Here is a 25,763-nt window from a genome sequence, read left to right as displayed (position 1 = left end):
TGGCTGAAACCCATTTGCTCAATAAAATTTGACTCCCGGGTGCAGGAATCGTAAAAAAACACGGCCCCGACAGAACCGGCGCATTTACCCCCGCGTGCGGTACCCTCTGATGGCGAATTGTGAAATGATGAGGCCGCGAAATGCAATCCTTTCCAGCCTGCTGTCACAGTCTCGCTGGAAGAGTGGATGCATTTCCCTTATCGCCTTCCTCCTGCAGAACCCTGTACGTTTTTGGGTCATTGTGTTTCTAGTCTTGCTGTCCTGTAGCGGGAAGGCGAGAGGCGCCGCCGAAGGGTTAACAGGCCCATCGATAGCACATGAACGCCACGAGATGGCCACGTTTTAAGTTTCAAGTTCAGTCACTTTAACCACGGGAGAGAACTGGAGAGGCGCATATCGTCTCATCCGCGCGAGCGATCAACGACAACAAAGACGTTTTGACTCGACGGAGCGTTTGACCTTTGACCCTTCGGGTCGCCGTGGTGGGGGGGATCGAACTCGGGGTTTTTGCCGGCTTCGCGGTGCAGCGTGGTCACCACCGCGTCGCCACTTGGGGACATGGACAACAACGACGTGAAGACACCACGGGACGTGCGGACAAAATTGTTTAAGTGGCAAACCTTACCAATTTCGCGGTGGGATCGCGTGGCCTCAAAACATTGGGTCCTCCAACCCCAAGAGGGCGTCCAGCGCTGTCTCTTTGGCCGGCTGTGATGCTGCGGGTGTGCGATGCAACGGGGCGGAGTGGGATCAACTTTGCCCAGCTCTCATGCCGGAGGTGTTGAATGCAACGGGGCAGAGTGGGATCAACTTTGCTCAGATTTGATGCTGCAGGTGTTTAATGGAATGGTGCGGAGTGGGATCAACTTTGCTCAGATTTGATGCAGGAGGCATTGAATGCAACAGAGCAGAGTGGGATCAACTTTTGTCCAGATTTGATGCTGCGGGTGTGCGATGCAATGGGGCAGAGTGGGATCAACGTTGCCCCACTGTGATGCTACAGGCGCCGTGGTGGGATGCGCGATTGGATATTTATTCAGACGTCCCTGTTCACCAGCGAAATTGGCTTTGGCTATGCTCGACACGAAGAGACGGAGTTTTTTGTATTTCAATATCAAAGGTCAAATTAAACTCTCTTGCCATGACGCTAGATTGACGACGCGTGACAAGGCATTTTCATTTTAAAATTCCATTTTCGAACATGATTATGAACAACGGAAGGTGAAAGTGAGAAAATGTAATAGTATTCGGTGGCGTGGCGGTGACGCACGCGTCGTGGCTCGTTGCAGATGTTCGTGGTTCGGACCTCGCGGCCGCCCTGGATAATGCTGTGGGCGCATTAACCATACATGGGCACCGTCTGCAGACTATATATGTGAATCGTAACACCTTCGCGGTAGACTTGCGCGATGAGAATTTCGTGAACATGAATTGATTTGATTCGTGTTTTATTCTTTCCCTTCCAGGCGAAAGCCCGCGCTGATGCAATTTCCGTCGACTCTACAAGGACCAGATTATTCCACAAACAGCAGCCCCCTACGAAGGATCGCCACAACGTGAGGGACGAACTCGGGATCACCGCCGATCCACATCCACCGCCGATCCACATCCACCGCCGATCCACATCCACCGCCACCTCCAGCACCAGCGATTTCGTTCGGCACATCCAGGAACGAGCCGCTTCTCGTCGGTCGGAGGCGCTTAGACTTCCGGTCGCCACGGTGACGGCCGCGCAACTTTCTCACACGGTCCTCGTCACTTCGCGAGGAGCGGCGAAGGACTCTCGCCTCCCCCCCCCCCCCCTCCTCTCTGGCTGTGCTTGTTACAAATATATGTAAATATTCGCGAGCGAGCTAGCGTAGTGTAACGGGGGTGGACGCCTCGCTCGGTGAAGCACCGCGCCCGCGATTGCCGAGGTCATGAGTTCAACTCCTGGCAAGAGTTAATTGAGCCTCGTCATCATCATCATCATCACTGTCATCGTCATCACTGTCATCATCGTCGTCATCATCATTGTCATCATCGTCGTCATCATCATTGTCATCATCGTCATCATTATCACTTTCACCATTGCCGTCATCATCATCACTGTCATAATCGTCGTCATCACTGTCATCATCGTCGTCATCGTCATCACTTTCATCATTGCCGTCATCATCATCACTGTCATAATCGTCGCCATCATCATCACTTTCATCATCGTCGTCATCATCATCACTGTCATGATCATCACTTTCATCATCGTCGTCATCATCATCACTGTCATCATCGTCGTCATCATCATCACTGTCATCGTCATCACTTTCATCGTCATCATCATCATCACTGTCATCATCGTCGTCATCATCATCACTGTCATCGTCATCACTTTCATCGTCGTCATCATCATCACTTTCATCATCGTCGTCATCATCATCACTGTCATCATCGTCGTCATCATCATCACTGTCATCGTCATCACTTTCATCGTCGTCATCATCATCACTGTCATCATCGTCGTCATCATCATCACTGTCATCGTCATCACTTTCATCGTCGTCATCATCATCACTGTCATCATCGTCGTCATCATCATCACTTTCATCATCGTCGTCATCATCATCACTGTCATCATCGTCGTCATCATCATCACTGTCATCGTCATCACTTTCATCGTCGTCATCATCATCACTGTCATCATCGTCGTCATCATCATCACTGTCATCGTCATCACTTTCATCGTCGTCATCATCATCACTGTCATCATCGTCGTCATCATCATCACTGTCATCATCGTCGTCATCATCATCACTGTCATCATCGTTGTCATCATCATCACTGTCATCATCGTCGTCATCATCGTCATGGTGTGATAGTCATCATCATCATCATCATTCTAACAGGGTCGGTAAAATGAGTTTCAATTGATGAAGTTTCGCCATTTGGTGGGAAGTAAACAATCGTCCAGTACTCCGATATTTTTTTTATTAAAATCTGGTCCCGCCCATAGGCATATGGAGTTTCTAGCAACGCCTTCAATGACTGACGATGGCTCGAAACGAGAACTGCCCAGCGATGATAATTGGAGAGTGATAATTGCTCAGAGTCTGTGCCTATCGTAATGATGGTTGCCGCCAATTGGTTTCAATTTAGGGACATTCCGCTGAAGCGGGACTCATCGGCGCAAATTGAAAACAGATGGCAGAGTCGTTAGCGGCAGAAACGCTGCACCACCACCACCACTTGGGACGCGCTGCTAAAATCTTCCTCCCAGATTGCGTGGAAATTCAGCAAACGTTAGCACAATGCCAGCCAGAGTAGGGAGATGAGAATTTGTTTATTGTACCACCCCAACCCCCCGCCCCCCCCCCCCCCGTTAAAGCGCTTTTAACTTAAATGCAAGGTCAGTTATTTTGTGTTGTTGCCTAACCTCCCAAACAGTGGTGGTGTAATCTTGATTTGAAGTGGTGGTGTAACTTGGATGGCACGGACCCCCATGGGGCTAGGAAATCAATGTGAGGCTTCCCCATGAACCATTCTCCCTCCCCTCCCCCACCTCAAATGCACCCCCATCTCATCGCAGAGGCCTTGAGCCTGATGGGGTACACAAGTAGGTGGAAGGGCACGCACCAGGGGCTTGCCGGGTGTTGTAGGTCCGGGGCTGCTGCGAGGTGTGCCGAGGTAGAGTCGGCAGCGCGAGTGCTACGTTTTCTCCCAGTTCTCCGGCCTCAATCCGCGCGAAGAGCACTAAAACGCCTCGTTTGCGCGTGGAACGCCAAACATCGCAACGTGAGCAGCAACTTCTCTTGGAATAAAAAAGAAAATCTGACCCTTGAAACTCGGTGAGGCTCAACGGGACAAATCATTGGCACCTGCGTTGGGAGAATCATCGCCTCCAGGTGGGCTGCAAGTGTCGTGATTCGGCACAAACGAGTTGCAGCGACCACCATGCGAGAGTAATTCGCGTCCAGGCCGCTTTTGCCGCCGGCTCTCTGCGCTGCACCAACATCGCGATGCGAACGGCGGCAGGCGGTGCCGACGCAGAAACCATCGAAGTGCGACGCCGTCCACTTTCCCCGTTGCTTGCGGAAGAGCTGCTGGTCGGTCCGCGAGCCAGCACGCGTGTTTCCGCTGATAGCGCTTCTCCACTGGCATATCCGAGCCAAGCTGGAGCCGTTGGGCCGCTCTTGGTACGGATGTTTTTTTCTTTCCCTCCCCCACGACTGCCTCTTTGCCGTGCCGAGCCGGAACCAAAGCGCAAGGCAATCTGAATTTAGCTTGGGGCCAAGCAGGGCCAGGAGGGGACGGGTTTGATACACTGTGAGCACGCGGCTTCACCGCGTCGACCCCGCACGCGCGTCTCGACTCGCTCACTCGTTGGTGTCACGTCAGCGGCGCGGCTCGGCTCGGCTCCTGTAGTGGAAAAAAAACTGGACGCATCCTGATCCGATGAGCCACGCCGGCACGGCTCGGATGTGCAGTGGTACAAAGATGTTAATGTCCCTCGCCTGGTATGCAGGAGGTCATGGGTTCAATCCCAACCCTGACACCTGCTGTATATTTGTAGTTTGCATGTCTTCTCTCTCTGTCTCTCCGAGGTCGTGTGAATTTTTCTCTGGGTCCTCCGATTTTGTTTCACTCCATTTAGAAGCGTGTGTGCTTAGATGATTTGGCTGCTCTAAATGCCCACACGATGACAAGCCACATCGTTGGGCCATTATTTGTGGCCAGGACGCCTCTGAAAATGAGCTACATAGCTCAGTAGGCCTTGCCTGGTAGCACAAAATTGTTTCGTTGCGTTTGAAGAAAGTGCGGCTATAACCAACAGCAGACGTTCGACAAACTGAGGCCGTCGTGATGTTTAAATGTTGTGTATGACCCTTGTATAAAAAGCTCTAAATACAATGCACTCCACGCAGCTCGACTTTTCCATAACCACTGCTGACCACTGCGTTCCATCGCCGGAGAATGCATGCTGTAAATGTAACTGTGGTAATGTATTATATTTAATGATGCGCATGCCCTGTCGTACGTCGTTTTTATTTTGTTCTTCTTCCGAGTTATTAGCCGAGTAGTAACGCCGCGTAGCCATTTGTAGGCGATAAGATTTTAGCAACTTCCCGATAATCCCCGCGTCGGAATTCTGAAAAACGGCAACGGTTGAGAGTGGCAGCCGAGTCGGGGCTGCCGACTTGCCGGCTGGAAGGGTTGTGAGTTCAAATCCCAAGCCAGAGTTGGGGTCGACTCAGCCCATCATCCCTGCCGGGGCAAAAAAAGTGAGTACCACTTTGTGGGAATCAACAGTGCACCCATCCTCCCTCTCCCAGCTTAGGAAACGTGTAATTTCAGAGACCGTTTCATGAGAGGTGGCACGGTGGGTGCCCTGCACGTAATCTCTTGTCACTGCGCTCTCTCTCTCTCTCTCTGTCGAATGACGGGTGAGTTGATCAGCATTGGTCGTGAGTTCATGTGGAGGTTGGCGAGTGAGCGAGCCGGTGGAGCGGACGGCTTCGTGAGTAGCCTCGTGACGAATCTCGGGAGACGCTGCCACGGCGTTGGTGAGCGCTGGCCATAACTCTTTGGTTCTTTCGGTAAAGTCACGTAGGTATAAAATAAAAATTAAAAAATCACGATGTTTCGGGCGCAACACAAGCGTCCGTCATCAGGTGGGAAAGGATGGTCTGCTGCTGATGCAGACTGTTTTAAAACATGTTTTCCAACCTGATGACGGACGCTTGTGTTGAACCCGAAACGTCGTGATTTATTTTATTTTTTACTTTCTACCCACGTGACTTTACCGAAAGAACCAAAGAGTATGGATTCCTGCAGTCACGAAAGCTTCAAATCAAGATTGAGCGATGACCAGTTCAAACTACAGCATTGAAGGACGCCTTTAAGTTTTGGAGCATGCCTTGTACATTCCTGCTGCGGTTGATCGTCGTGTCGCATGTACCCGACCCCCTGTCCAGCTTGCATTCGTTACCGTGCTGCGTAATGCGCGGACTCGCGATTGCGGTAAAATATTGCGTACAATATGTCGGAGAACGATGCAGATGTTAGGTATCTTTGTTTTCTGCTGTTGACCATATATATGTGTATGTGTACTGTATAACTTAAGAGGATGACGTGTGAGAAGTCAGAGTCGATGACATTAAAATATTTAAAGAAGGAAAAGCTACTGGCCTCGGCGAAATTTACAAAAAAAAATTTCAAAAACCACATGAACATTGGCTCTACATTGACCCAACGTTGACCCAACGTTAACCCTACATTGGCTCAACATTGGCTCTACGTTGGCTCTACGTTGACCCAACGTTGACCCTACATTAGCTCAACAATGGCTCTAAGTTGGCTCTACCTTGGCTCTACGTTGATCCAACTTGACCCAAAGTTAACCCAACGTTGGCTCTACGTTGACCCAACGTTGACCCAACGTTGACATGTTTACTGGGTACGTTTCTCCCGCTCTTCTCAATGCACCCGCTGTAATCTAATCACGCTCTCTCTCTCTCTGTCGAGATGAAAGTTTAGAGAGGCATTTTGCAGAACGAGGTGAGAACTCAAGAGTTAGGCCTGGGTCACCAAATTTGAAAGAACAAAAACACCAATTCGGTTTCAGCAAGGAGAGGAACAAATGCTTTTGATCAGAACGAATGGAAAATACGCCGAGCAAAAATCGACGCTAAAGTTCAATGCATTTAGTGTGAACGAAAGTTGGCTTGGAAAAGTTTCTTTTAAGAACCTTTCTTGGTAAAGAATACATTTAAAAAATTAAGGTACAAAAACATTATTCAGGAATTAGGATGATTATTGCATGTCTGCTACGCTCCTTCAGCCGTGGAGGAGGAACAGCAAAACGACACGAACTCTCTCCCTCTCTCTGCTGAAGCCCTCTCGTCGTGGCTTGCAGCAGACATCAACATTGGCATCGAGATCATGAACCAGATTGCCATCGTACGGATTCATTGAATTGTATTTTTTATACTGGTAGGAACCCACTGGTTCCACCAGCCCACAGGGGATTATTGTGTCCGTCCATCGTGCAGGGAGGGGCTGGGTGGGGAGGGAGGGGCTGGGTGGGGAGGGGAGGGTGGGGAGGGGCTGGGTGGGGACGGGAGGGTGGGGCTGGATGGGGGGTGGGAGGGGTGGGGCTGGGTGGGGAGGGGCTGGTCACCCCGTGGTGCCCTTATAAAACTCAACGTTAAACCTACTCACGCCAGATTGTGCCCGTCCTCACAGTCGGGCATATTTGCGGAATACACCACGTCGCCGTTGACCCTGGCTATTGACCGAGCAAGCCAACGTTCCTACCAGCTCCCTCCGCAGGAATGTGTTTTTACCAGGTAAGGCCCATTGAGCGATATAGATCTTTTTCAGAAGCCACCTATCACAGATGATAGCTCAACGAGAACTGGCTTATCGGCTGGACATATATAGCAGCGAAATGCTCTAAGCCAGTGGTTCTGAACCCGTGGTGCACGCACCCACTGGGGGTGCGAGATGCCCTTTCTGGTGTGCGAGACACGGCCAGATTTTTTTTTAAGGTAAATCGTCGAAACACAAATTAAGCGAAGGCACGTAAGTTACAACTTACTTTGTTTCACCAATCCCTCTATGTATTTTTTTAACATCAATTTGTTTACGATTGAGAACCAAAGCCGTGTAAGGCTGCAGTAAGGGTTAAGAACCACTGCTCTAAACGCATGTTGTATGTATGTTGAACTTTTTTCGCACCGTACGTAGTCAACCGTACTAATCGCAGGTGTTTATTCTAAATGTGGAGTGAAAACCCGAAGGACTCGGAGAAAAATCCACGGGGAGACAGAAACGCACATTCCAAATATGCAGCAGGCGTCAGGGTCGGGATCGAGCCCACGCGCTCCCGTATACCAGGCGAGGTAAATAACATCTTGCCACCAATTTAACTGGCAGCAGACTATGAAATTGTAAAAACCAATCATTGGAAGTTCAGTTATAAAATAAACCACAATTTCGCATGAGATTTAGATGGAGGAATAACCCGGGACCCTTTTTTCAGCAATTCGAGCTGTTTGTGGCATTAAAACAGATAATGAATGTTTGAGGTCATTACCAATCAGGGTGGGGTGGGGGGAGGTTATCTATGAATGAAATCACCCTGTATAGCTTAACATCCAGTTATGATACATTATCTGTGGAAATTGGCTATGGCCCCCAAAAGAGGAAAAAGCAATTACGGTCAGAATTAACTCACCATCAAATTGGATTTTATATTTCATAGTTTGACATTTGTGAGAAATTGCTCATGAAGCGGCACGGGGCCACATCGCCGGCCTTCAAACGGAGGGACCTCGCCTGCACGTGCGTGGATGCGTGTGCTGTGTTTCACACGTGTCGCACGTGCTCTTCATTCATTAGATGCAACAGAATATGAATTAGAAACCCGCACAAATTGAACTCTAAAAGGACGTTCAGACGCGCGGGAGAATCAATGAGAGACGTCCTTCAGATTCCGAGAGAACGGCACTGGCGCCGATGTGCGGCGCAGGCAAAGAGGAAGAGGAGGAGACGACTGTAACTGCGACATTTTCAAGTTCAAGTTCATTTATTAGGTAAAGCCCTGTGAGCCATTCGGCTCTTGAATCGGGTGCAACCGCAACAAACAAAAAAACATGAACAAGAAAACATCTTAAAGTGAATATGTGACTAAGTGCAAACAGAAAATCCAAGAAAAGACAGCAAAATATTGCAGAAAAACACCATACACCAACGCTGTGCAAAAATCCCAGTGGGATGCAAGTCAAACAACAACAACAATAATCTCTATGCGAGTCTGTGGGTCTCTATGTGAGTCTATGCATCCCGATGAGTATGTGAATCTCTCTCAGCCTGTGGATCTCCTGTGAGTCTGTGGATCTATGTGTGAGTCTATGGATCTCTTTGTGAGTATGTGGATCTCTGTGAGCCTGTGGATCTCCTGTGAGTCTATGGGTTTCAGAGTCTGTGGATCTCTATGCGAGTCTATGCATCTCTATGTGAGTATGCATCCCTATGAGTATGTGGATCTCTGTAAGCCTGTGGATCTCCTGTGAGTCTGTGGATCTCTGTGTGAGTCTATGGATCTATTTGTGAGTCTATGGGTTTCAGAGTCTGTGGATCTCTATGTGAGTCTATGGATATCTGTGAGCCTGTGGATCTCCTGTGAGTCTTTGGCTCTCTGTGTGAGTCTATGGATCTCTATGAGAGTCTATGGGTTTCAGAGTTTGTGGATCTCTATGTGAGTCTATGGGTCTCTATGTGAGTCTATGGGTCTCTATGTGAGCCTATCGAGGGAGTGATTACCATACTGTGCTCAGAACCCAGCCATCCGTGTTCAGTTGCTGACGACGGCTATGGCATTCGTGGCGAATGACACGAGCATCAGCACCCTCTCTGAGCTTCCACTAGGTCGACTCAGCCGTAAATGATTACTTGGTGTCGTCCACAATCAGCACAGGGGGAGACAAAGCCGGCTGGATTCTGTGTGTCGAGCGGTGGCGCAGTGGTTAGCGCGCTGGGCGACGAACCCGGCGACCCGAGTTTGATTTCCCGCTCGTGACCACTACCAGTGACGATTATCTGAACCGGTCCAGGACCTTCCCTAGGTCGACTTGGCCAAAAATTCTTACTTAGTGTGATGTGTAAACATCGCCACGAGGGAGACAAAGGCGGCCGGGCGTGGTGCTGGCCAACCACCCCCCCTCGTGTGCCGTGCCGGCCTTCGTAGGTGCTACCCTCTGACAGTGCTTGTCCCAAAAGTCTGCGAAGGCTACACGGGGGATATTTCTCTTTGTGCATCAATTGATCATTTTGACGCAATTGTAATTGACCTTCAGATGCCCGCGATAACGGCTCAGGCTGGTTTATCATAAGCGGGATATTGAAGACCCATTATCACTGCTCCATTGGCCTAATGCGCCACCACCATCCCTGCAAACGGCCCCATCATCGCACGCTGTAAAAGCCGCCCTAATTAATGTGCAGGACACATTGCCATGCGCCGCGAAGGTGTCTTCTGTTTAATTGCCGATCCATCACGGCTCACGGGACACGAGAGAAGAGCAACAGCGTTGTGCTGTTTTGTTACACTGTGATGATAATAATGATGATGACAATAAGGACCTCGTTAACGCGGCCCTTGATATTTCAGTTTCGTGGTGCCATTCTCCTTTCACCATATCGGCAGAGTATTTTTCATTCCACGAGTAAATTCATCTCTCCAAAGTACTTTGCATCGCCTCTCCATGGGGCCCTTTAATGAATAATTTTGAGCCCAGACTATCCTTCAATACCGCCCGCGTAGCCGTGACAGCTGTTTGCGAACACCTATGAAGGCCGGAACGGCACACGAGGGGGGGAAGGCCAGCAGCTGCACTTTGTGTTATGAGTTAACCTGGGGGAGACTCAGGACCGGTTCAGATAATCGTCACTGGTGTTGGCCGTGAGCTAGAATAGAACTCGGGTCGCCAGGGTTTGCAAAATGACAACGCAATTTGCTCAATCGGAATATACTTTACGAGCAATTGTCGCCCCCGAAAAAATAAAATAATTACTTGGCAGCAGATGGACCATCCTGAAAATAAAAAGTAACGAGACTCACAAGTCAGTGAGGCTAACCTGGGTAGACAAGTGGAATGTAATACAATAAAATACGTTCTTCTAACTTTGTTATACTGGCTATGTCATCAGCAAACATGAGATGGGTTGTACAATACCTAATCCATTTATGTTTATACATTTGTATCTCCAATCTGATATTCGGAAATCGAGAATTATTAAATAGCACGAAGAAAGATTTTGACCCGTCTTTGTGAGGCTACCCCCACCGCCTGACCCCACCCCCACCCATACCGCCTGACCCCACCCACTCTTACCCCTGCTGTGTCCAGAGAAAAGGGCGGAGTCTAAACCGGAAGGGGCGGGGTCTAGATAAGAAGGGGCGGGGTCTAGCTAGGAAGGGGCGGAGATAAAAAAAAAAGAAGGGTGCTGCTGAGCCGAAAGAGGAAGGAGGTGGGGCCTAATCATGAAGGGTTGGGGCCTAAGGAGTTATGAGGTTGGGGCATCAAGACAAAAGAGCCTAAACACGCAGGCCTGGGGCCTACACCCGTTGAACGTACCTGTTGATCATACTATATTATTATTTAAAAGTTTTGCTGGCTGTCTGCGGGGAGGGAGACGTTCATGTCCAATGGACGTGCACGCTGCTAGTTCAAAGCAAGTGAAGAGGAGACTTGAGATGGTTTAAGCAGGATCTTGATTCTCAAGGCAACTCACACCTTACTTCAACTCATCATCAAAAACCAACCCTGAACCCTCCAAATGCTGTCTCTGATATAGACAGGATTTGAGCTTACCCCTCGACTGCCAATCCTCCTGGGGGCCAATCTAATCAGTGTCCTCCCTTGAATAATTGGATTGGGTGGCGTACACCAGGGACGTGTGGCCAGGGGAGGCAGGGGAGGCAGAACCTCACCTGCCATACTCCAATGAAATTAGCTGTTGCGAAATTTTATTTTCCACTGATCTGTGTTAGAAATTTCATTTCTGTATGATTCCAGTCATTACAGAGAGATAGTAACAGGCACGCGCTTATTACCCACGCTTCATCCAGTGTCTCAGGGGTTACGCAATCAGAGGGGAGTCTGAGCTCATCTCCCTGTACTTGCAGCGGAGCTCCACAAACTTAGCGATTTTGACTATACAAATTATTGGAATCATACAGAAATTACGTAACACAGATCAGTGGAAAATCTTAATATTTATTTAATAACTTTTTTAGTTTTCGTAAACAGCTATTTTCATTGGAGTATGACAGGTGAGGGTGTGCCTCCCCTGACCGCACGTCCCTGGCGTACGCGGCAGTGCCCCCGTGACAACTTAACCCATGGTTGTGTGGTGTTTGTGTGTGAGGATGTCACGAACATCTTCTACACAAGTGTAGTGACACAGCGCTGACCGCTGTACAGCAGCTGCAACTGCAGGTGGACACTTAGCGCACACACGGTCGAGCACATACACGGCTGTGTGTGCCGGCAGGGCGGAGGAACTGGGGCAAGGGTCATGGTAGACCTCGTGGGGAGGCCCCTGGAACCCTCTGGTGGGTTCGAGAAGGGAGGCGTGGCCAGGGCGGAGCCAAGCCGCGCCGAGGGGAATAAAAGGAGCGGAGAGCGAGAGCTCCGGACTGCCGGTTCTGGGAGTTGACTCGTCTCGTCGTCGCTGTCATCATCGCCGCTTCGTCGCTGCCGCCTTCGCCCGTTCATTGCGCGGCCGGCCAGTTGTTGGCTGTCTCGGTCGACGCCGTCGGTGCAATGCGGACAGGGTCGTGTCTGGGCCGGGTGGTGCGGCAGCGTGGTCCTGAGAGAGAGGGGGCCGGAGTTGGTGGCGTGAACACAACAATAAAAGGGAAGGACGGTGCTTCCTGCGACTACCTCGTCACCGACTGAGTGTGTGTGCGACGCACGCCACCCGCACACACACGCCTCGAGGGAGAGAAGAAGAAGAGACCTACGACACTACACAAGTATATAATCAAACAACAGGCAGCATAGCTTTAGTGCCCCAGATTTGGCCACATGCACACTGGTCAACTTCTCATGTCACTGAGTCTATGGTGAACGCATCTCCCGGCTGACTTATTCCCCATTGTCTCTTTTGTTACTTTCTTCATGCGATCTCAACGTAAATGTTCACATGTTTGTAATTGGTTTAAATGCTCAATATCCATTTTTTTACGTCACCAATTTTGCCCAAATAAGGCTTTCGTGACCAATATTATTACGGACCAAAGGCCTTTAAATCACTTTGTCTTAAAAATTGAGTTTTCAGGATCACATATAAAACATAAATCACGTTTTAGTGCGCCCGAAGGTGTAATAATGATCACTGGCAGCTGTGCGTGTGGCACTGTGAGTGATGGTATATTAAACGTATAAAATGTAATATTGTACAATCACACTAATCACGACACGAAGAGGGCAAAACATTTCTCAGACGAGCCGATTGCGTGACGACAACCAGCGCACAATCATCGTCAGCCATGATCGACCCACTGCTGGATGAAGACCTTTTAAACCGCCACCACCTGATAATTGGGTTTTTACCCTTTTATCTGGCAACAAAACTGACACCTTTTTTTTTACAAGGAGTCATGTTTGCATTGACCACAATACCTGCGGTCGGAATGCAAACAAAAAACACAACTCTGATAATGTATGCACTGACCTTGAAATTGATTGGTCCACACCCGAGACAGCTTTTCTTAGAGCCTCGTCTCACATGGTGTTGGACCAGATGACAAAATGGAAAACGCCTAAAACGGACTTCAGAATTGTACCGGTCTACTCATGATTCCATAAAAAACAGACTCTGTTGTTCGATGGGAGACAGAGGGGGCTTTTTATGCATTCAGCCTCCGCCATTGTGGAATTCCGTTCCTCCTCGGTCCATTAGGTAATCTGAATCTGCGACACGTTTTATATCATCGCGTCTTGAAACTCACCTGAGTTTTTTTTGGTTTTGCAACAGGCTGCCTCCATAACTTAAGCTTCGTGTGAAGGGGGCTTTGAGACCTTTGCGTGATTTGCGCTATAGAACACCGAGATTATCATCATCTGCATTGGCCAGAGCAGAATTTGGTAGCAAGGGTTAAGGTAGATATTTAGTCAACCCAGTTTGTGTTCATGGCGAATATCATTGCATGATGGAAAAAAGTTATTGCACGGTTAACTTTTATTGGTGATTTCAACATGCTCGTAACCATCTCAGGCGGTACCAGCAAGTCAAGATTTTGGATTATCTTCTTGGTTCTTTCGGTAAAGTCACGTAGACGGGAAGTAATAAAACAATAAAAATAAAACATAATATAATAATATAATAATATAATTTATTTTTATTGTTTTATTACTTCCCTTCTACGTGACTTTACCGAAAGAACCAAGAAGATGAATCCCTGCAGTCACGAAAGCTTTAAATAGAAATTTTGGATTATTCTAAAGCTTTAGTCGTAGGCTACCCAATACACGTGGAACATTGCCCAACCTTCGGCCCACGTTGGCCCACTGTCTCCCAGCACGTGCCAACGTTGACCCAACTTTGCTTTGTTTAACGTGGAGTGGCTGAGATTTGTTTTACTTGGGAATGAGAAACGAAGAGTGACAAACAACTTGGGTGAAAATTTGTTCGTATTTATATATTTGTCAAATTATTCATCTCTACTCCGACGGATAAATGTTGGGACCATGTTCTATCTTGGCTAGACATGTAAATAACGATGCATCGGTTTTTTTTAGTTTGGCCACTTGGTGGTAGTTTAATTGCACACTTATTCTCACATAACCCTCCACCACCCAAGCTTGTCACGTTGACACATATATTGCATTGTCTCCGAGCTGTAACTCATTCAATCATCGTGCACAGTCGGCGAAAAGGAGCGTTGCTCCAAACGCGTGACCTCTTGCGACCGCATTCGCATCAACTGCTCCTGCTGCTGTACCACCGGGGGCAAAGGAACGAGAGCTCTACGGCACAAAAGGGCCAAACCCGACGGTCTATGTGTCATATGTTAAAGCCTGTCCTGGGTACTGGATTGTGCCATGGTGGTGTAATGGTTAACCCTCTGAACATGTAAACCAGAGATCACCATTGGCACGGCAGATTAAACGATGGTCAATGTTAAATCGCGACTTAAAGCTTTCGTGACTGCAGGAATTCATATTCTTTGGGTCTTTCGGTAATAATTGCTTTTTTCCACCTGATAACGGCCGCTTGTGTTGCGATCGAAACGTCGTAGTTTTTATTTTACTTTATTAGTTTTTGAACCTATCTACGTGATTTCACCGAAAGACCCAAATAAGATGCTCAACGTTATTAAATTAACCACCACCACCACCGCCCGCCTCTGCAACTGGATCTACCGTAGGCGAGTGTCAATGGACATTCAAGTTCACTGGTCTGCGTGGCAGAGTGGGCCAAACAATCCCACGAGAAGCGGGGCTCTGCAGAGGTCGCTGCTCAAAAGTCATTGCGGGTCGGCACCTTTATCCTGCTCGCCGAGCGACAGAATCAGGTGACACGCGGCTCATTTCAGAGCCCCATTGCTTGTACACCGGCAGCCTAACGCATCTTACAATTCACCGGGCTTGCATTTCCACGGCAGGTGTCCCATTACGCACGGAGGCGGTGGTGGGGAGTTTGTAATATTCGCGCGCTCCGCAGGCTCAGCACAACGTAGCCGCGGTGCATGGTTGCGTGGGGATGCAATGGGGGCACGCAAACGCCGCGCGCGCGACCCCCTACACAGCGGAAGCCTCCGCACAGCACTTCCCGTGTCGCGTCTCACGTGGGCGATAGTTTGACCATACTTCCCCACGCTGGTCACTGCGGGTTTGTGAAGGAGGTCGGAGGGGGGGTGCTGGCTGTATAAGACCGGTTTGGATAACGCTCGCCAACGATTATGTACTGGTCTTGACTGTGTCACCATTCCTTCTCGCAAACGCGCACGAGAAAAGTTCTCACGAAGAGAGTCCCCGTTTGACCGTGCTACCCGAGCGCCCTGAGCGAGCACCCCACCCACCTCATTCATTCACGGGACTTCACGTATGTAGAGGTGTTACGCAACGGGGAGAAACGAGCAGTTACACTGGAGTGTCTACATCCACGTCCGCAAACGGTTACCACCCTGGGGGGGCTGTGTGGGGGAGAGGCTGGGATCCCACACAGCCCCGCCCCTCGAGGGCATGTTGGTATATAAGGCGGAGAGCGAGAGAGCTCGTGGCAGTCGTTGGGTACAGATCAAGATGAAGAGCCAGTGAAGACTGAAGGCCAGCTAGCTAGACCTGGAACTACCCTGACTCGCTGTTCTTGTAAGAGCCGAGCAGGGCATGCCAGTGACGACCTCAGAGCAGCGAGGTCTGATGTTCTTGTAAGGGCCAGACTCGTGTGGCTGAGGGTCGGAACCTGCGCACAAGCTGGGCCAGGTTAGCTAGCCTACATTTGGGGAAGGTCTGGGATAGAGGGAAGTAAGGAGTTAACGGGGAGCGTTAGCTGGGGAACACTTCCTCTAATAGACCGGGTGAAGAGGCCGATAGCTCTTCGAGTGTTAGAGTCGTTACTCTGCTGTACTGAATTTAGCTGTAATAAATACGTGTTGCCTCCAACTTCTCCTGCGTTACATATGCAGTGACATAAGAAGGGAGGGGCTGCTGGGGGCTCTGGGTCCCTAGGAGGGCCAGGCGCTTAATCCCCTTGGCGCCAGGCGTGGGTTCTCAGGCGGGTCAGACGCTTAAGCCTCTTGGCGTCAGGCGTTGAGTTCCCAGGCGCTTAATCCCCTTGGCGCCGCCAAAGGGGGGGCTGTGTGTGCTCTGTGGGATATCTGGGGGCACACACGGCCCCACCCCTCGTTGGGGACTGGGCATATAAGCGGAGCTTCCTGGACGATCAGGCCCAGTTGTAACTCAAGACCCAAGACCCACGACCAGCCATCTGAAGACCCTGGGATGCTGTGAGAGCCAGTGGTGGGACTCTGGAACTCCCGACTCTACGACCTTGTGAGGGCGAGTTCCGGAGCGTAGCCAGAGTAGAGTATCTAGGCTGTGTAGCTAGGCTGTGTACCTAGGCTGTAACAGAGTATCAGGACTGTTGGAGAGTTGGACTGTTGGAGTGTTGTATTGTGATAAAGAAGTTACCTCTACAAGTGTCTCCGGAGAGCCCGTTACACATACACACACAGCAAAAGTGGCCACGCAATCCGACCTATGGAGCGTTCCCACGGCGGTCTGAGCTCCTTCAACCGATGAAGGGGAGGAGGAACAGCAAAACTTCACGAAATCTCTCTCTCTATATATACTCTTAGTTTTTTCGGTAAAGTCACGTAGGTAAAAAAAAATGAAATTAAAATTAATAAAAATAAAATGATAAAAATCACGACGTTTCGGAGGCAACACAAGTCTCCGTCATCAGGTGGGACCGTCACAGCCAGATTTGCTGTATCAAGTGAGGCAGGGATTCCAAGATGCAAGCTCTTAAATACAAGTTAAGGGGGAGGAGAGGGGGGGAGCTTATCAGAATGTGGTAGCCAATGAATGGAACGTATTGGGAGGGGGGCGGAGCTAAAAGAGAAACCCTCTCGCCGTCGATCTCCCGTTGCGACACCGTCTCGCCACCACCCAGCAGCACAGGCAAGCTGCAGCGCCACGGTAGAGCTTCGATCGGCAAGGTTGAGTCTTGGTGGGGGCAAGATGTGTGTACTCCCACATATCTACTTGAAGGATGTCTCCTGCCAGCGTGGGACAGTAGGACAGATACGAGCCATGGTAGAGGGCTTTATTAGAGGTCAGCCGAGTGGAGGTCATCCTCTCATCAGCAGTGAGCGGCCAGTTGCAGGGATGTGCATTCTGTTATCTTGTTTTTTTTATACGGAATCTTAATTTTAATTCTGGAGGAATCCGATGAGCTATAAAGCTCTTTTTCACAGATGTCCAGTAGAGGCGGGTCAGAACGTTACAACAACAAATAATACACAAACACGATATGAGTGCAAAGTATAGGAAATGTATTCAAGTCACCTAAAATGTATACGAACAAAAGTAAACTATTTTTGTTTTACCAGGTAAAGCGCACTGAGCTATCAACTTGTTTTTTTTTCGGAAGCGACCTGGCCACGACGTGACTAGTCGCGTGTAAATTTATAGCAGCCAAAAATAATCGAAAAATATGGAGAGTAAAATCCGAAGAATCCGGTGGGGATTTGTGGGGGGGGAGAGACAGCGGGGGGGGGGGATAATTTTCCAGACACGGCCACGCGTGGATGCACACAAACACAATCTCTCGTCTCGTCGGCAAGGAATGCTTCTGCAGGACGTAAAATATTAACCCCGACAGCTTGCCCCGGGGGCTTGCTGAAGGAAGATAGGCCTTGCGTAATCTCCCCCAGCTACAGCCACGTTGCCTCCGCGTCTTATCGAGAAGCGAGAGCCGGGAGAGGTATTCGTGGGATATTAAATCTCCCTCGCTACCCTCCCCGAGGCCCCAATGCATTCGTCATGAGTTGTTCTTTAATTTGTCATCCGAGAAGTTGTCTGGCCTGATTTGTGATTGTTTAACTTCCCCCCCCCCTCCACCCATCGTGCCTTTCGAAAAGAGACTATAATCAAAACCACGTGCTGGCTTTCCACGTCATACTAAAACAAAAACTACATCTCGTTTGGTCAATAAAGCTACTGGAATTCCACATCCAATATCAGAATGAGAATAGTTATCAGCATTTGTTTAAGCAGCAGCAACAACAGACTCCTGCACTGGGTTTTGAGTGTTTGGGTCTCATCAGCAGAACATGAGGCTCGTTAATGAAATGCTGCGAGCGAGAGCACCTCTATGAGAACAAACGTTGAGGCCCCCCGTTCAACACACACACATACATCATCATCAGCCATGATCGATTCACTGCTGGATGAAAGCCTCCTTTAAATAGTCAGCACCTCCCGCAGGATTTTGGGACAAAGTGGAAAATGACCAAGACGGACCTCATAATTGTACCGGTCTACTCATTATGATTTCATAAAGACCAGACTTTGTTATACGATGGGAGAAAGAGGGGGCTGTTTATGCAGACATGCTCCGAGATTGTGGAATTCCATTCCTACTCGGTCCATTAGGGAATCTGAATCTGCGACAGGTTTTATATAATCGCGTCTTAAAACTCACCTGGGTTTTTTTGTTGTTTTGCAACAGACTGCCTCCGTAACTTAAGCTTCGTGTATATTCCAAAGAACACAGGATGAGATGTTACTATCCTTTGTGCAAGCACTTCCAACAGTTCATGAACAGTGAGCCTGGTGAAATTTGGGGAGCGCATCGTCAGTAGTGAACCTTTGGTTCCTAGGGTGTTTCGGCCTTTCATACTATACACCCTCCCCAAAGGCGGCCAGCGACAGGGTGATCAATCCTACGCTTGCGTCCCATTCCCAATTAGTCATAGGAGTTGCCTTGTTGTTGATAGCCAACATCCCATGGGACTATGCATGGCAGGGGTGCCCTCCTCCCTGAGTCAAGCATTATTGACTGCATACCTCCCGGCCCTCTCACTTTGGGGCCCAGCTGAGGTCTTTCCTCTTCATCCAGAGCCACTGACTGCTGCCTTCTGCCGCCTCCGATACAGCTCTGATTGCCGAACGCTGGCTCTGGCCCTTGTAAAAGAGGCTTTGAGACCTTTGCATGATTTGCGCGATAGAACGCCGAGATTATTTCCATTCCACATTGGCTTCGTGGTGCCAGAGTTCATCTCACTGCTGCTGTGCGCTTCAACAAATCAACTCAAACTCACCACTCCACCTTTGGTGGCGCGTCCTTATCCGCCTTTGGCTGCCATTCTGTCAGCAGTCCCATTCTTCGTTGAATGATTAGCTTAACACGTAGGCTTTCGCGACCAATATTATTCATAATAAAGTTGTTGGGTTAGATCGCGTTATTTATAAATGTATCGCAACCCTCCACCACCCGGCACGGCCAATCAGTAAAAAAGTGTCACGTTGACAAAAGACAATTAGTTCACTACTTTAGCCCACCGGTGTGTTGAAGAGTGAATCCACAACATTTACAAAAAAATTTGTTTTAATAAATAACGCGATCTAACCCAAAAACGTTTATTATGAATTGAATGATTAGTTCAAACTTAATGCTGTATTGAACTGTTGAATAACATCATTTGGCATGTTTGTAGATGATAAATACGGAACATAAAATAAAAAAAAAATGATGTGATCTGCAATTTTTGTTTCTTAAAAGATTTAAGTCCAACAGCCTCCGGGAAGTTCTGGATGAAACGTTTCCATTTGTTAAGACAGGAAGACGCTGAAAGCTGCTGATGAGACTCAGAAAGTCGTACAACTTAAATATCCATGGCAGGCACATTCTTACCTAGCAGTGAAGGAATTGAAAACATGGTTATCAGAATCTGCCATGGTCAATCTACTGCTGGATAGTGTGTGTGTCCCCTTCCATTATGATGAGTGTAGGCTGATGAAGGGGGGGTTGGTATAGGACCGGTTCAGACAGCCCAGAACCCAGCAACTAAGAGGAGCTCAGTTCACCCCCGGCCCCCTGCTCAAGGACCCCCCCCCCCACACCGGACGTCTGTGAGAAAAGAGCTTCATAGCTCATCGGATTCCTCCTCCAGGCTAAATAAAGATTCCGATTTTTAAAATTGTTCATCAAGTCAACAATTCTAGATTTGAAGTTTTCGTGACTGCAAGGATCAATACTCTTTGGTTCTTTCGGTAAAGTCACGTAGGTGAAAATAAAAATTATAAGAAAAATAAAATTGAAAATAACTACATTTAATCAAAATAACTAAATTAAATAAATTTATTTAATTTAGTTATTTTTATTATAATCATTTTCACCTACGTGACTTTACCGAAAGAACCAAAGAGTACAAGTCAACGATGTTGCGGAAGGATGCGTAGCAGCAGTGGCGGTGTGAATGCTGCCTCCTGTCATCTACGCAGAGGTGGTCAAGAGCCTGAGCAGGATGGACGATGGACAACAGTATATGCCATTGTCACCTCTCTGTATGTATGTTGTATGTATGTTCTATGCATGTTGAACTTCGTTGGCACCTTACGTAGCCAACTGTGCTAATCGTAGGTGCGTGGGTAGGAACAACAGACTAAACACAAAAAAGCAGTTCTAACGAAATGAATTTCAATTTAGATGTAAAAGTGCAACAGCTCCCAGTGGCTTACTATCGGAAGGAAGAGCGTTCCAGACGGCCGCAGAAGCGCATCTGGAAGCGCCGTGCAATGCGGTAACCGCCTTTGTTCGATGGCCAGCCAAAAGTTGCTGCGAGGATGATCGGAGTTCGCGTGATGATGGTCTATGCTCGTTGACAAGATCATCCAGGTATTGTGGTTCATTTGTGGCAAGCAAATTGTGTGTAATATTGGTCAAGTATACGCTGTGGTTCTTTCATTAAAGTCACGTAGGTATTAAATAAAATAAATCACGACGTTTCGGGAAAACTGCAAATTCCATTAAAAGCTAATTTGGCTCCATGCGTTGTTTTATTATGCATGTATGTTGAACTTATTTCGCACCGTACCAAGCCAAGCTTCCTAATCGGGGGTGCGACCTTCATTTAAATGGGGGGGGGGGGGGGGGGGAGTAAATACTAATACTCAGGGTGGGGGACACGACAGTCAATGTTGAACAATATCAATAAATATGTAACACTCGCCAAATATCTTGATTTGAAGCTTTCGTGACTGCACGAATCCATACTCTTTGGTTCTTTCGGTAAAGCCACTGCAGGTAGAAAATAAAAAAAATATAATAAATCACGACGTTTCGGACGCAACACAAGCGTCCGTCATCAGGTGGGAAAGCATGGTGCTTTCAAATCAAAATATTAATATACACTCCCTCCCCCCCCATTTACACGAGGTCGCACGCCCGATTAGCAAGGTTGGCTTGGTACGGTGCGAAATAAGTTCAACATACATGCATAATAGAACAACACCTGGAGCCAAATTAGCTTTGAATGGAATTTGCAGTTTTCCCAATTTGCACGTCTCCTAAATATTCATTTAACATTAAAAAGCCACGTGCATTCGTCTATCAATGCGTAACCTGTCTCATTCCAGTGGGAATATTGGCAAATTCCTATGTAATCATAGCCTTAAATATTAATGAACGAGCCAATGTTTTGTTGTTGGGATGGGGGAGGGATTTAATAAGTGAATTCCCAGGATGCTCAATTAACATTCTTGCTTTGTTTACGAGAAAAAACACATTCCTGCGGAGGGAGCTGGTAGGAACGTTGGGTTGCTCGGTCAATGGCCAGGGTCATCGGCGGCGTGGTGTATTCCGCAAATATGGCCGACTGTGAGGGCGGGCACATGCCGGCGTGAGTAGGTTAAACGTTGAGTTTTATAAGGGCACCACGGGGTGACCAGCCCCTCCCCACCCAGCCCCTCCCCACCTAGCCCTTCCCCAACCTCCCCACCCAGCCCTTCCCCACCCTCCCCTCTCCACCTAGCCCCACCCCTCCCATTTTTGGATGCACGACGGACGGACACAATAATCCCCTGTGGGTTGGTGTAACCATGAAGTTCCTACCGGCAAAACATTGCTGAATTCCAACATCACTCACCGCTGATGAGTGACATGGCTGGGGAATCGAACTCCGGGCGTCCGAGTTTGTGGAGCGTGTGCATGGTCACAGCGTGCCACTTTCAATGAACGGTCCCTGTGTAACCGACGCAGATTTTTTTCCTGCTGAGCATCTCCGCAAAATTATGAAGCAACGAAGCAGGTCCTCAAACGCGACCCTCCCCTTGTGATATTGACAGCGTCTAGAAAGTGTGCCAGGTGGCGCACGGCAATGCCGTACATCTGCCCGAGGCAAACTCTAAACATAACTAACTCTAAACTATTTTTATTTTACCAGTTAAGGCCCAACACAGAGCTACGCAGCTATTTTTAAATCCTTTATATTAAGTTCGCTTGCTTGCTTGCTTGCGTGCTTGCGTGCTTGCTTGCTTGCTTACGACCGTGCAAATCTTTCGGTCGTTTTTTAACCCACTTCCCGTGATCCAATCGAGCTGACATTTTGCACACAGACTCTTTGTGCGAGACAATTTATGTTCGTGAAAAAAATGTTGCTAAATTTTACACTGTTTAGGGAAAACAAATTAAATATTTAATTACCAATTGCTTAATACTGGCAGACAATCATCTGACCCATAGGTGGCAGCCATCTCAAGCCAGAGGACGAGAGGACTCTAGCTGCCACGCATATAAAGGATTTATAGTGAAAAACTTTGTTTTTACGGGTTTACTTGTTACGGGTTATACTTATTAAATCCTTTATTAAATCCTTTATATTAAGTTCGCTTGCTTGCTTGCGTGCTTGCTTGCTTGCTTACGACCGTGCAAATCTTTCGGTCGTTTTTTAACCCACTTCCCGTGATCCAATCGAGCTGACATTTTGCACACAGACTCGTTGTGCGAGACAATTAATGTTCGTGAAAAATTTTTTTCCAAAATTTTACACTGTTTATGGAAAACAAATTAAATATTTAATTACCAATTACTTAATACTGGCAGACAATCATCTGACCCATAGGTGGCAGCCATCTCAAGCCAGAGGACGAGAGGACTCTAGCCGCCACGCATATAAAGGATTTAGAGTGAAAAACTTTGTTTTTACGGGTTATACTTGTTCAGAAGCGACCTGGCTATCACTAATTGATAGCTCAACGAATTGAGCTCATCGTCACGTGGTAATGTACAGCAGCCAAATATTCCGAATTTCGTGACGTTGCTTCCAAGCGTGGAGGGGAAAACCCGGAGGTCCTGGAGAAAAATCCACGCGACCACGTGGAGAGAGAGAGATAGAAACACGCAGACTCAAAATATACAGCAGGCGTCAGGATCAGGATCGAACCCACTACCTCCTATATACCAGGCGAGGTAGCTAACATCTCGCCACCGCGGCATGGAAGGCAGAGGTCGCAAACGGGTTTTGATTCCTTACCCATACCCGTACCCGGCCGGGTACGGGTACCCGTTCCCTACCCGTACCCTACCTGAAATGAGTGACAAACGGTTACTCACCAGTGATTCACGGCCTACCCGTACCCGTATCCGGCCGCACCAGGGTCGCAAACGGCTACCCGTACCCGGCCGGGTACGGGTACGGGTAGCCGGGTATCGGGTAGGGTACGGGTATCGGGTACCCGGTTGCGACCTCTGATGGAAGGTGCATCTGGTGTCAGCTGACACATCCCTTTTGTCGTCGCAATAACGCGTGCCATCTGTAATCCCGCCAACTGGCTCAACGGAAAGTTACCTAACATTCCGAAATAAATGTTTACAATAACCCACATTTTTTTAACTTGACTATAAGAATTAAAAAATGCGAGTGGGGTGTGGAGAGTGGAGACTTCAGTGGGGAGGGGAAGGGAGTGGGGACTACATCACCCCCCCCCCCCAACTCCCATGTGCCGTTGCGTTATTTCATTTGCGTCACTGTCGCCACAGTTTACTTGACCTCCGGGCTGCGTGACGACCTCCAGATTCGGAAATGTTTTTTCTAAATAAAATTTTCATTTTTGATATTTCCGTATTCGAATGGCCACGGTGGTGCAAATGGGCAGCAGACTTGACTTGCAATCCAAAAAGTCGCCGGTTCGATTCGATCTTCCTGCGCGGCATCTGTGGGACACAAATGGCGAGTTTCTTAAATCCCTCCGCTGCCTCTATCCATCATTCATTTTTATTTTATTTTTTACCTACGTGACTTTACCGAAAAAAACCTAAGAATATCTATCCATCATCTCAATCGCCCGTGCACCCATAGATGGAATCGAAACCCACGGCCACTGAATTGCAATTCCAGTGAGCTCATTAACGTAAAAAATGTGCGTACATTATATTTCGATGTAAAGCTTTCGTGACTGCAGGGCTTCATCTCCTTGGTTCTTTCGGTAAAGTCACGTAGAAGGGAAATAATAAAATAATAAAAATAAAACATAATAAAATAATTCTCACGACGTTTCGGCCACAACGCAAGCAGCCGTCCTCAGGTGCAGAACAGGTCTGTCTCATTCAGACGCTGTCTTTCCGACAGACCTGTTCTTCACCTGAGGACGGCTGCTTGCGTTGTGGCCGAAACGTCGTGAGAATTATTTTATTATGTTTTCTTTTTATTATTTTATTACTTCCCTTCTACGTGACTTTACCGAAAGAACCAAGAAGATGCGTAGATTATGTTAGCGAGCACTTCTTACACACGGACTCTGTCCAGTGCCGTAGTGCCATGCTGCTGAATGTTTTTGTTGTTGTTGTGGCTGCTGCTTACCCAGCGGTGGTGGCTCTGCTCATCTGTCGAGGCGAGGGTTGGTGAGTCGCACAAACGCTCTGAAAATCCATTCCCGTGGGCAGCGTCAAAGAAGAGCCGTGCCCAGGCTCGCCAGCGGAAAATGTGGACACCAGCTGTGCTCTCTGTTATGGGATGGAGTGTTTCCCCATCGCACTCGCAGGCTTTCTCTATGCGCTCCGGTTTAATTCTCTCTCGTGTAAAGACTCCGTGATATTCATTCTAGATTTGAAGCTTTCGTGACTGCAAGGATTCATATTCTTAGGTTTTTTCGGTAAAGTCACGTAGAATTTTCGATTTAAAGCTTTCGTGACTGCAGGGATTCATCTTCTTGGTTCTTTCGGTAAAGTCACGTAGAAGGGAAGTAATAAAATAATAAAAATAAAACATAATAAAATAATTCTCACGAAGTTTCGGCCACAACGCAAGCAGCCGTCCTCTGTCTACTTGATGGACCTGTTCTCCACCTGAGGACGGCTGCTTGCGTTGTGGCCGAAACGTCGTGAGAATTATTTTATTATGTTTTATTTTTATTATTTTATTATTTCCATTCTACGTGACTTTACCGAAAGAACCAGAAGATGAAAAGTCACTTAGGTAAAATATTAAAATTAATAAAATAAAAATACGTGATACAGTATTAGCAGATAACGCCTTTGATGTGTCGAGGACCGCAGAGCTTGGGAAATGTTTAGTGCCGGCTCACAGTGTGGCTGCTGCTGCCTTCCCTCTCGTCCGTGGTTCTTCCTCGCGCATACCGGACATCTGTGAAAAAAAGAGCTTCATAGTTCATCGGATTCCTCCATACTCTTTAGTTCTTTCGGTAAAGTCACGGAGGTAAAAAATAAATTTTATTTTAATTTTATTAAAATGTAATTTTTTAAAATATATT

At 48.0% G+C, this 25,763-nt stretch overlaps 1 protein-coding gene across 1 annotated transcript in view; it reads left to right on the top strand.

Moving 5' to 3' along the window:
• Nucleotides 1–6,153, top strand: part of LOC133353807 (adhesion G-protein coupled receptor G6-like) — a 91,406-nt gene extending 85,253 nt beyond the window's left edge. Inside the window, 1 exon segment of the mRNA XM_061570231.1 lies at nucleotides 1,467–6,153. Coding sequence (XP_061426215.1) covers nucleotides 1,467–1,483 — 17 coding nt within the window. The 3' untranslated portion in view covers nucleotides 1,484–6,153.
• Nucleotides 6,154–25,763: the final 19,610 nt, after the last annotated feature.

This window comes from Lethenteron reissneri, chromosome 6, assembly GCF_015708825.2.
Source record: "Lethenteron reissneri isolate LAM-NWPU_2019-01 chromosome 6, ASM1570882v1, whole genome shotgun sequence".
NCBI classification, from domain to species: Eukaryota; Metazoa; Chordata; class Hyperoartia; order Petromyzontiformes; family Petromyzontidae; genus Lethenteron; species Lethenteron reissneri.
This window is presented reverse-complemented; position numbering and strand designations above follow the sequence as displayed.